We start from the raw sequence: 12,453 nt of genomic DNA, 5'->3' as shown, positions 1-12,453 counted from the left end.
AATACATGATGTCAATGCTGCAAACATTGACTTGTTTTTGCACTGACAATGTAAGAGACAGCCTTTTGATTTAACTGCTTCACTTTGAATCTTGGAGGGAGGGAATTTTTTTAACGACTATTTTGAGAAGATAAGAAGCCGGTGTACAGAATGGGAGAAGAGACCTCATATGTGAAACTAATTGGATAATGTGATTTATGACGTGTAGATAAGGGCGGGGATTGTGTGTGTGTTACGATGGGTTTGGGTGGAGGAGATTTCGGATTCTGGCATCCCTCCATGAGTGCCAATGTTTCATTTCATTACTAAGACTTTTTAGATAAATAATATGCCTTCAATTTGTTTGATTTGTCTCATTCATCGGAACCATGACATTATACTTTGTTTAAACCAGGGATCTTCAAACTTAGCCCTTTTATGATTTGTGGACTTCAACTTCCAGAATTCCTCACCCAGCATGCCTGGCTGAGGAATTCTGGGAGTTGAAGTCCATAAGTCATAAAAGGGCCAAGTTTGAAGACCCATGGTTTAAGCAGTAGTGGTTAAAGAGGAGGAGGATGCTAAGAAGACCATATTCAAACCTTCACTCAACTATGGAGCTTATTGGGTGATTTTTAACCTGTCATTATTTCGGTGCTCAGTATCCTTCCCTTGGGATAAAATAAAGGTAGACTTCTTGTAAATTCCATTATACCACAAGAAAGGATAAAAAGGAGCTAGCAGTTGTAGTAGAGAGCCAGAATAAACCAATTCTAGTCCTGCCTTAGTACAAAGCCAGCTGCATAAACCTGTACCATTCACTCTGTCTCTCTCAGCCCTAAGAAGCAGGTATTGTCAAACCACTTCCAAAATCTTGCCAATCATCAACATTGACTTAAAGGCACCAAATAAAAACAGCTGTAGCATTTTTATATTACTCACTTTCAAATATTAATCATATATAGTATAAAATCACTTTTATTTATTATACTTGAAATGGTTTGCCCAGGTCAGCAGAGACTCTGGGTGGACTTTACAAATCTAAATTGTAGATAATTTAGCTTTGTTGGAAGTACATTCTGCTGCTCATAGAAAGACATGCTTCTAAGGAAATAGGCACAGGATAATGATGGTAATGAATTACCCAGTGTCAGCCTCATGGAAATCAGCTTGGATTTCAGCTTTCCAGACCTGGAAATCAGCTTGACAGGAAAGCTAAGATTATTTTTACTGAGATTTGCTACAATAATAGAATCTTGCAAGTCATTTGTGCTCCACCTCCTCTTCCTTGTTTTGCTCCAATGAATTAGGAAGAGATCTGCCTGAGCTGCTTCCAATGTTATCTTGTTGTTCTAACCTAAAAATGGTTCAGCCTTGCATATTTCTGTCAAGGTCACATTACTTACTCTCTACATCGAAAGACATCCAATGAATTTGATAGATAAGGAGATTTGGCGTCCTTCTTTTCATTTAGTTTTTCAGAATTTCTACTAAGAAAGAGTCATCCAAGCTTCTTATTTCAGCAAGTTTTAAACCTGATTTCCCAGCCCAGTCTAGAACATGACCCAACAAACTTTATAAGCAAGGAGATTGATTCACAATGTACTATACACCATTTATTCAAATACCTTTTAATGAAATCTATATAAGTATTAGGGGTACTGTAATTATTATTGATAATCTAGTGGTAGCAATCTTTATGTGGGAATATTCCACTTATTCAATAGAGGAAGGTAGATTTCTACATTAGATCAAAAAGGATCCAATCTGAGTTGGTCACTGGGACCAAAGGTTTAGTCTTCCGAGCTTTTGGACTCATGTGGAAGCCCATCCTCAGGGAACATCTCTCTTACCTGAATGCGAAATTCTCTCACACACATTCTGGTGAGAGAGAAATTCCCTCAGGATGGGCTCCAACCTTATCTTGGGACACGTATATTTACCTTCATTTGTGAGATCAAAACGGGTTTCTAGCATGTTGACTTAACAGCAAAAAAGAAAAATTTGCCCTAGTAATCAGGCTGATTAGAGAGAATAGATTGGTGCGGTAAACTGGTTGTGGCAAACTCTGACACTGAAATCAAATTCCTGCCTTTAGCCTTCTACTTTATTACTCAGCCTCGCATCCATTTTCCTAAGCTATTCTTTGTCACCCAGCACAAGTTCATAAATCTCAGACTTTTAATAAAACAAAATAGACAACAAAATTCCCGAATCTGCCTTTCCCTCTGTGTGATATATAATTTTTAGTCTATTAGAAAATATTATGACATATTGTGACAAATGTTAAATTGCGGCTGCCCAATTGATTGTTGATAGGCAACAGCCCCAAACAAATTACCCTTAATAAAAGGTGGAACCCCAAAATGACAATACCCTAACACCACCGCATGGTGTTTGTTATAGATTTATAGATAAACACCTTGAGTTTATCAGGGATTTCCCCCCCCTCATTTATTGGGACTGGGCTTTTAATCAGAACCTATCCAAGTGGAAAGGAAGTGTGAAATACTTCTACTTATGGATGGCACCAAAGTCAAGCTCTCTTTCTAAGCCACCACACTTCACATGGATTACAAGAGATGTGAAACAGAACGGGCATTTGTCTGTCGGGAAGAATATGTAATTCTCATTCGTCCCTTTGCAGGGAAAGCGGGTTGTCCGAGAAAAATGGGGATCTGAGGAGCCTGGGAATCCAGCAGAGGGCCCAGATATCAGCGAAGAAGAGAGGGATGAGCGTCTTGCTTTCTGTAGAGGAAGAATGCAGATTGCTATTACAATGGAAAACAAAGGCAGGGTGAGCGCTTTCCAAATGCCCCCTCCCCCCAGAGTTCCAGTTCTTGTCTAGAATTTTTGTGCTAATTTTAATATATGTTGACAAGGGTGCAGACTTACTGATGCAGAGGCAGCGGCTGTTCTCTTAACAGCTTCTGGGAAGTGAAACCTTTGGAACAGATTCTGCATCTAAACTGCAATAATAATCCACTTAGCCAGCTGCTTCTCTCCTCGTACGGTAGGGAAAAATTGATGTCCGGCTTCATAGCAACTGCGCAAGGAGGAAGGGGAGGAAGCGTATTGCTGACAGGGACATTTTGTGGTCATTTTTGCCTGTTAATATAGATGGCGACTGGTTAAATTTACAGCACTCCTCTTTGGGGTGAGGAAAAACAAGGTTGCTACTAAAAACACGAGGCTCTGGTGACTCCTTACTTTTTTTCCCCCCTGGGACATTTTAGCAGACCTAACTTAATTCCTCTTGTTGCTGTGTTGCACAATTTTGTCCCTCATCGGTTGCTATGGCTCATGCTACTTAGCCTAAAAGATCCCAGGATAAAAAGGAGAATTCATACGTCAGGCAGCCTTGATCTCCCAGGTCCTGTTGGATTAAGCTTTGTAGCTGTTCCTGGCCACTCCACTTCTTTTGCATACCTAGTTTTCCTGAGATGGGCAAATGGGCAAGATGGCAAGAGATTCAGCTCCTTGAAAAACTGGTCCTTCCCAATGACAGTCTAGAAAGAGATTAATCATAATCTATAGTAGCAGAAAATCAGGAGTTTGGTAGCATCTTTTATGACTAACAAATTGTATTAAAAGGCATAAACTTTCATGAGTTGCACTCGATGAAGTCAATTTTAATTTCAACTTTTAATAAAATACTTTAGGTGGAAAAAGTACAACTAGATTCCTGCTTTTCCCCCCCCAAAACAGAATGATGGGATTAAAATCTCCAGTATAGAAATGGCAAAAAATGAATTCAATATTTATATGCCACGCTTATAAATACAGTAATGGTGGTTTATATAATTTCAATTTTTTAATTTTATGTGAATTGGAACATTTAAATTATTTTTATAGCTTAGACTATTATATGAACTCAACTTTTTTTTTAATCCCATTTATATCCTGCCCTTCTCCAAAGACTCAGGGCGGCTTACAATCTAAGCATAAATCAATGTGCTTAGCAATAGCCTTCATTCTATGTATATACCTGCTTATTAAGGGCTTTCGCCTCCCCCCCCAAGTGGCATTATTACAAAGTCAGCTTATTGCCCCCAACAATCTGGGTCCTCATTTTGCCTACCTCGGAAGGATGGAAGGCTGAGTCAACCTTGAGCCTGGTGGGACTCGAACCTGCACTAATTGCAGGCAGCTGGTGTTACTTAAGGAGGTATTAGCCCACTGCTCCACCAAGGCTGTTGACTGGCTTGTTCAATAAATCATAGCTGAAATAGACCATGGCTTATTATTTGAAACCAATGAAGCCTACTGATCGTATACTCTCAACGTAATAATTGCATGATTTTTCTAGCTCCAAAATTTCAAGCTCTTACTGAGTTTGAGAATGGAAGACATCAAATTTGGTGTTGGGTTTCAGCAAAAGTACATACAAAGAAACTCCTTAGGAACAAATGAAGAGGTGCTAAACATTTTAATTGGTTGATTTTATAGCTTTTAGGTGATCTTGGAAAATAGCAGAATAACAGAATTGGGAGAGACCTTGGAGGTCTTCTAGTCCAGCCCACTACTCAAGGTGGAAACCCTATAACATTTCAGACAAATGGTTGTCCAATCTCTTCTTAAAAACCTCCAGTTTGGAGTACCTACAATTTCTGGAGGCAAGTCAGTTCACTGATTAATTGTTCTAGCTGTCAGGAAATTTCTCCTTAAGTTCGCGATTGGTTCTGTCCTTGATTAGTTTCCATCCATTTCTTCTTGTCCTGCTTTCAGGTGCTTTAGAAAATAAGTTGTTTGTGGCAGCCCCTTAGATATTGGGAAAACTACTATCATATCACCCCTAGTCTTCTTTTCACTAGAGTAGACATACCATGTAACCATTCTTCATATGTTTTAGCCTCCAGTCTCCTAATCATCTTTGTTGCTCTTCTCTGCACTCTTTCTAGAGTCTCAAAATCTTTTTTATATTGTGGTGACCAAAAATGGATGTAATATTCAAAGGGTGATCTTATCAAGGCACCATAAAGTGGTATTAACACTTCACGTGATCTTGATTTTATCTCTCTATTAATGAAGCCTAGGACTGTGTTGGCTTTTTTTGGCAGCTGCAGCACACTGCCTGCTCAAAGTTAAGTGATTGTCCACTAGGACTCCAAGATCAGCCTCCAGTCCACTAATCATCTTTGTTGCTGTTCTCTGCACTCTTTCTAGAATTTTGACATCTTTTTTGTATTGTGGTGAGCAAACTGGATGCAATATTCCAAGTGTGATCTTATTTTTCATTGGCTACAAGTGTCTACAATAGGTTGAGAACATGTTATCCTACATGAGGGAGAATCTGACTCAGAGCTGTTGTTTTTCCCATTACTTATATGAGATGTATATGTTTTCATACTTAAAAGGCTTATCACTACTGGATTGGGAGCAAGTAGAAAGAATGAGTTTCTTTAGAAATTCAGGTAAATGAGGGCAGATATGATATTGTTGCCATTACGGAAACATGGTGGGATGAAACCTACAAATGGAACACACAGCTAGAGGGATTTAAACTGTTTAAAAGAAACAGACTAAACAAAAGAGGAGGAGGAGTTGCTCTCTATATAAGAAATAACTTTATCTCTACAGAAATAGAGCACAACAATGATGAAAACTGTAAACTTGAAAGCATTTGGGTCAATATAAAAGGGGGAAAAATGACATTGCCATAGGTGTATACTATAGGCCGCCCAACCAAGCAGAGGAAATAGATGAACTTTTTGCTAGTCAGCTAACTAAGGTATGTAAGAAGCACATCACAATAGTAATGGGGGACTTTAATTACCCCGATATCAACTGGGAGACAAACTCTGCACCAAGTGGAAGATCAAACAGATTCCTGACAAACCTAGCAGACAACTTTCTCTCCCAAAAAGTAGAGAAGGGAACTAGGGGATTAGCCATATTGGATTTAATTCTCACAAACAGAGATGAAATGATAGAAGGTGTCGGAGCCACAGGAACCTTGGGGGGAAGTGATCATGCAATATTGGAATTCAACATTCTGGAGGCACAAGCAATAGAACACAGCCAAACTAGAGTCTTGGATTTTAAAAGAGCTAATTTCAATAAACGTAGAGAAACCATGGGAAGAATTCCATGGATGAGAATCCTAAAGGGGAAAACAACTCAAGAAGCTTGGGAAATTTTGAAAAGTGAGATAATAAAGGCCCAGTCTAGTACAATACCAACAAAGAAGAAAAATAACAGCTCTCAAAAGAAACCAGCATGGCTGCATAAAGAACTCTCTGATAAATTGAAAGATAAAAAGGACAAGTATAAGAATTGGAAAGAGGGGCACATAACTAAGTCAGAATATCAGCAAATAGCCCGTGCCTGCAAAGATGAAGTGAGGAAAGCTAAGGCTCAAAATGAACTAAGGCTTGCGACCAAAGTCAAAAATAACAAAAAATGCTTCTTTCAACATATAAAAAACAAGAAAAAAGTTAAGGAAATGATTGGTCCATTAGTGGGGGAAAGCGGCAAGAAGGTGACAAGCAATAGGGAGAAAGCAGAACTATTTAATTCATTTTTTGCATCTGTCTTTACACAAAGGGAAAAAACAGTCCAACCTACCCAAACCAGTACCATAAAAAACAGAATAGAAACGCAAGTTAAGATAGGCAAGAAAATGGTAAGTGAGCACCTGTCCAGCCTAGACGAGTTCAAATCACCAGGACCAGATGGATTACACCCCAAGGTTCTCAAGGAACTGGCAGACGTGATTTCAGAACCACTGAACTATATTTTTCAAAGATCCTGGAGCACTGGGGAACTACCAGAGGACTGGAAGAGAGCTGATGTAGTTCCCATCTTCAAAAAAGGGAAAAAAATAGATCCAGGAAACTACAGACCTATCAGCCTGACCTCAATACCTGGGAAGATTCTGGAAAAGATAATCAAACAACAAATCAGCGAACACCTTGATGCAAACAAAGTCATCACTAAAAGTCAACATGGGTTTGTTAAAAACAGATCATGCCAGACAAATCTTATTACATTCTTTGACCAAGTGACAAAACTAGTGGACCAGAGGAATGCTGTAGATATAATTTACTTGGACTTCAGTAAGGCATTCGATAAAGTAGATCACAATCTACTACTTGATAAGATAGAAAAATGTGGGTTAGATAGCATTACCACCAGATGGATTCATAGCTGGCTGACAGGCCGTACTCAGCGTGTGGTCCTCAATGGAACCACATCTACACGGAAGGAAGTGTGTAGTGGGGTGCCCCAGGGCTCTGTTCTGGGCCCAGTGCTCTTCAATATCTTCATTAATGATTTGGATAAGGGGATAGATGGGGAACTCATCAAATTTGCAGATGACACCAAGCTGGCAAGAATAGCCAATACTCCAGAAGATAGGCTTAAGATACAGAAGGATCTGGACAGACTCGAACACTGGGCACTATCTAACAAAATGAAATTCAATGGTGAAAAAAGTAAGGCTCTACACTTAGGCAGGAAAAACCAAATGCATAGGTATAGTATAGGTGGTACCTTGCTCAATAGTAGTAACTGTGAGAGGGATCTCGGAGTCTTAGTAGACAATCACTTCAATATGAGCCAGCAGTGTGCTGCAGCTGCCAAAAAAGCCAACACAGTGCTAGGCTGCATTAACAGAGGGATAGAATCAAGATCAAGTGAAGTACTAATACCACTCTACAATGCTTTGGTAAGGCCACACCTGGAATACTGTATCCAGTTTTGGTCACCACGATGTAAAAAAGATGTCGAGACTCTAGAAAGGGTACAGAGAAGAGCAACAAAGATGATTAAGGGGCTGGAGGCTAAAACATATAGGAAACGGTTGCTGGAATTGGGTATGTGTAGTTTAATGAAGAGAAGGGTGAGGGGTGACATGATAGCAGTGTTCCAATATCTCAGGGGCTACCACAAAGAAGAGGGAGTCAAGCTATTCTCCAAAGCACCTGAAAGCAGGACAAGAAGCAACGGATGGAAACTAGTCAAGGAGAGAAGCAACCTAGAACTAAGGAGAAACTTCCTGACAGTTAGAACAATTAACCAGTGGAACAACCTGCCTCCAGAGGTGGTGAATGCTCCAACACTGGAGGTTTTTAAGAAGAGACTGGACAGCCATTTGCCTGAAATGGTATAAGGTTTCCTGCCTGAGCAGGGGGTTGGACTAGATGACCTCCAAGGTCCCTTCCAACTTTATTATTATTATTATTATTATTATTATTATTATTATTATTATTATTATTATTATTATTATTATTCATATGCAGCTTGTGCATCTACATAGCAATGCTGTTGAGCACTTATGATAAGAAATAATAATTTGGAACAGCAGATTTGATGTTTTTCACCACCTCCATCCTCAAGCCTGTAAGAGCTTGAAAAACTGGAACTAGAAAATGCAATAATTAGCCCAAAAGAAGGCAATTAGCAGGTTTGATGCCATTTTCTAGGCTTATTATACCTTATCTTAGCCAGTAACAACACCTGCCTATCCTTGAATAGGCTCTCAACCTAAACTGGGTTATACTGTATCAGGCCCGGGTTTTGATGAGACACCATTGGGAAATAGGGTTGGGACATGACAACAACAACAACAATAAAAACCCAGGACAAAATAGTGAGAAACAATATTGAAATTGCTGCCAAGAAAAATATAGGAGTGAAACTTGCATCAAGGAAGATTTTACTTTATTAACTGGTTGCTGCTACCCCTTAGTCTACTGGAGTTTTGCAGCCCAGATATAGCTCGCATAAGCAAGCAATAGGTAAAAGTTTAAAAATTCCTCAAGCAGAGTTGTTCTAAATGACATTTTATGGTTATTATCAGGAGACATAGTTCTACACTTATCATGATTGATTGACTGACTGACAGTGTCAACAATGACCATATAGATAGATTTTCTTCACAATGTTCTGTCTCCAGCATTGTCCTTTAGAGCAGAGTTATGGCAGTAGTCCTAACTTGAATAGTATCCCCAAATTATGGGGCTACTTTTCAGAGAGAGTGTTTTCTCTTCTGGATTCATTAGTGGAGCAGCCAACCAACCAGATCTCTTCTTACAGGGATTCAGTTTTCCAACAGTTCATCCACTGCTGCTGCAATTGAATCCACCCACTTTGTCCTGGTGGTCCTCTTCCCCTTTTTTCTTTTCCTTTTTCTGGTACTATAGATTTCTCCAGAGAGCTTCTGTATCTCTTTACATCATATATCCAGAGCAGGATAGTTTGAGCGTAGTCGTTAGCATCTCAGGCAAGAATTCTAGGCTGATTTACAGTATTTGATTACTCATTTCTTTACTCTCTTGGTATTTGGTGTTTTTCCCCCCATGGTATTCCCAGGAGTCTTCTCCAGCAGAAAGACTCAAAAGCATCAATATTTTTTTTCTGTTCCACTTGTTCAAGTTCCAAATTTTACTTTCACTTCCATAGAAGGCCAATCTTGTAGTGGGTAATAGCAACAGTCAATTTACTGTCTCAAACCATAGTAGGTTACAACATAAGATTCTGCTCTGGAAGGGCTCCCTCTGAGAATATGTGTCTTAAGAATGGTACTTTTTAAAGAGTGTATTAGTTTATGCTTCCTGGGCCAAGATTTCCAGACATATTTAAGATCGCCTGAAATGGATGAAGTTTAAGTGATACGCTGCTGACAGAGAAGATTAACCCAAGAGCAGCAGAGGTTGTCTGTGTGTCCTTTATGCCCTGCAGGGATGAAACTCAGTGGCAGTGGGCCTCCCTTTTGCTTGAAAAGGGAGAAAAAAATGTTTCGTGGTGAATGGAGAGGCCTGCAGAGCTATACAACACAGATGGACCAGACTATTTTCTCAGGGGAGAGGTCTGATGGACCTGCTGGGAATCAAATGGAGACACTGAATCAAGGAGTGTAAATCATGCTGGGAGAGACAGCTAAGAGAGCCAGCTCAGGGCTCTCCCTAATGGCTAGCACTTTCCCAGCAACAGTGAACCATTGTCCCTGAGCCCAGGGCTCCTGGGGCGAAGAACAGGAGCATTTGATCCTGGTGTTTAAAAGGGATATAAACAGTACATTTGGCAGCAACTGCCCTTTTCATGTAAGGCTACGTGTAACCTAGCACTGTACAGACTCTGCCAGACAATTGCAATATGTTAGATAAACAAAACAAAGCTGGCAAAGAGAAAAATGAGGAGGCACAGAAGGCCAGGAATCCTGCTTTGTGTCTAGTTGGGCTTGCTGCAGCTACGGCTTACACAGTAAAAAAAACACTTCACAGAAACTGCTATTGTCGATACTATCGAGGCCGGAATGGGACGCAGCCAACTCACCACGGCCAAACTCACCACAGCCAACTCACCCCCAGGACAACTCACCATGGCCAACTCACCACCGAGCAACTCGCTGCAGGACAATTCGACAATTCAATTGAATTATTTAAAATAATGGAAAAAAATTATTTTAATTTTTGTCGTTCACATTTCATTTTGCCCCTCCTTTGGCATCCTTTCTTAAATGATTCTATTTGACTGTTTCTTCAACTTTGTCCCGCGGCGAATTGTCTCCTGTTGAGTTGGCCAATGGCAATTTGGCCCATGATGAGTTGGCCACGGTGAGTTGTATGGCTGAATCGTTGGAGCAACGTGGAACTTTTCTGATGGATGAATACTCGTAAGACAGAGCTAGCAACAGGCAATAGCAATATGTCCCTGACCTGCAAGGGGAGCATTGTCTTCAGAACCTGACTCTCAGACTTTTGAGATTTTGTATCTGCATGATGCAGTATGATTTTTCTTAAGGTAAACAGCTCTTGCTTAATTAGCACCATTTTTTTTTTACTGATCACTTTTACTGCAATTTTCAATAAGTGCTGAACACATTTTATTTATCAAGATCAGAACAGTCAGACTTGTAAGATTCTGTTATAATAACCGTGGTCAATAAAATTAGCTTTAGTCATCCTATGAAGTTGATTTCATGGTCTAATCTGTCTAATGAGATTGACATTCCCCCACCCATAACTGCTATCATTTATTTGGGAAGGAAAAAAACCACTGCAAAATTGTGTCCCTAATTTCTAATTCTCATAGGCATTCTAAAGGATACCATAGTTTGTAATATGAAAGACTGCCGAAAGATCATCCATAGGATAACCGCTGCAGTTCTAGCTGAATATCTAGGCCTCCCTGAAAGGGGTTTAAATCATTTGTTTTCTCATCATCAGGATACTGTAGTTATACTTCTACCATTTGTTGTTTATATTCATTCATTCATTCAATCAATCAATCAATCATTCATGCAAACAAACAAACAAACAAACAAACAAACAAACAAACTCTGGCCCATCTCACCAGGAGGCAACTTTTTTCCTGTTGCTTGATTAATTGGATCCAGGCAGAAGTTCTCATTCAAAAGAGGTATTCAACCACCTTCTGCAAGATTTCTCCTATCCTGAGATGGTGTAGACCATCTCACTGATGGGGACATTCATCCCCAATTCTTGTGTTTTCCAAAGAAGCCAGATAAGACATGGATTTAGCCTACATGTGAACCAACAAATCAAAATGAAATCCAGATAACATTGAGGGATGCTAACCACACATCTCCCGTAAGACCATTTATATAGAATCCAAGCCTTCTCATTCATATCTTCTCACTCACCCATTCATTTTGTGCCATTTTCAGCAAAAGACCATAAGATATTTCCAACCTTTTATCAAAGTATTGGTTGCCTTCTCCCCGATCAAATAGGTCAGTTTCACCATTTCAAAAGTTCTGCCATCTTTATAATTCCAGACTTGGTAGCTTAACAAGGCTGATTTCTCTTTTGTCAAAAATTTTGGTTGCCGATTCCCTACTTGTTATTAAAAGAACATGACATTTCTAGTGAATTGGCAACCCATTATATTAATCCCAAATCATGGTACTCTAAGGGAGCCCCAGAACCTAGCAAACCCTGACTTTAGTACAATCATCTACTAACTGATGCTTTACCGTGGGGAAAAAACCAGAAGAAGTAGATTAAAAACTGACAATCTGCTGATATCCTGGATGGAAACAAGGAGGACTTTCTTAATTCTAAAGTAGAACTAATAATAATCTGAAGAAGGGACAGAATAGGCATATTAGTCATTGGAATAATAATAATAATAATAATAATAATAATAATAATAATAATAATAATAATAATAATAATAATAATAATAATATAATTTTATTTGTATACCGCACTTCTCCCGAAGGACTCAGGGCGGTGAACAGGGCAAACATATAAAAATACAAGAATACAAACATTAGAAGAGATTAAACAGGGTGCCGAGAAACTAACAACAGTAAGTTAAAATACATTAAAACAATATTGAAATCCAAACCCATCCCCATCAATCCAGGCCGGCTTGTTCGAACAAGTAGGTCTTCAGATCGCGTCGAAAGGAGCAAAGGTCGGGCGCCATCCGGAGCTCAACCGGCAAACGGTTCCACAAATCCGGTGCGCCCACAGAGAAGGACCTCCCCCTGGGGGGCACCAG

The 12,453-nt window shown here is 39.6% G+C and overlaps 1 protein-coding gene across 1 annotated transcript in view; it reads left to right on the top strand.

Moving 5' to 3' along the window:
- Positions 1-12,453, top strand: part of CCDC9B (coiled-coil domain containing 9B) — a gene marked incomplete at both ends in the record, with an annotated part of 55,124 nt that overhangs the window by 18,703 nt on the left and 23,968 nt on the right. Inside the window, one exon of the mRNA XM_083349671.1 lies at positions 2,627-2,776. Coding sequence (XP_083205797.1) covers positions 2,627-2,776 — 150 coding nt within the window. The remainder of the gene's footprint in view (positions 1-2,626; positions 2,777-12,453) is intronic.

Source organism: Vipera ursinii (assembly GCF_947247035.1).
Source record: "Vipera ursinii genome assembly, chromosome: 1".
NCBI classification, from domain to species: Eukaryota; Metazoa; Chordata; class Lepidosauria; order Squamata; family Viperidae; genus Vipera; species Vipera ursinii.
This window is presented reverse-complemented; position numbering and strand designations above follow the sequence as displayed.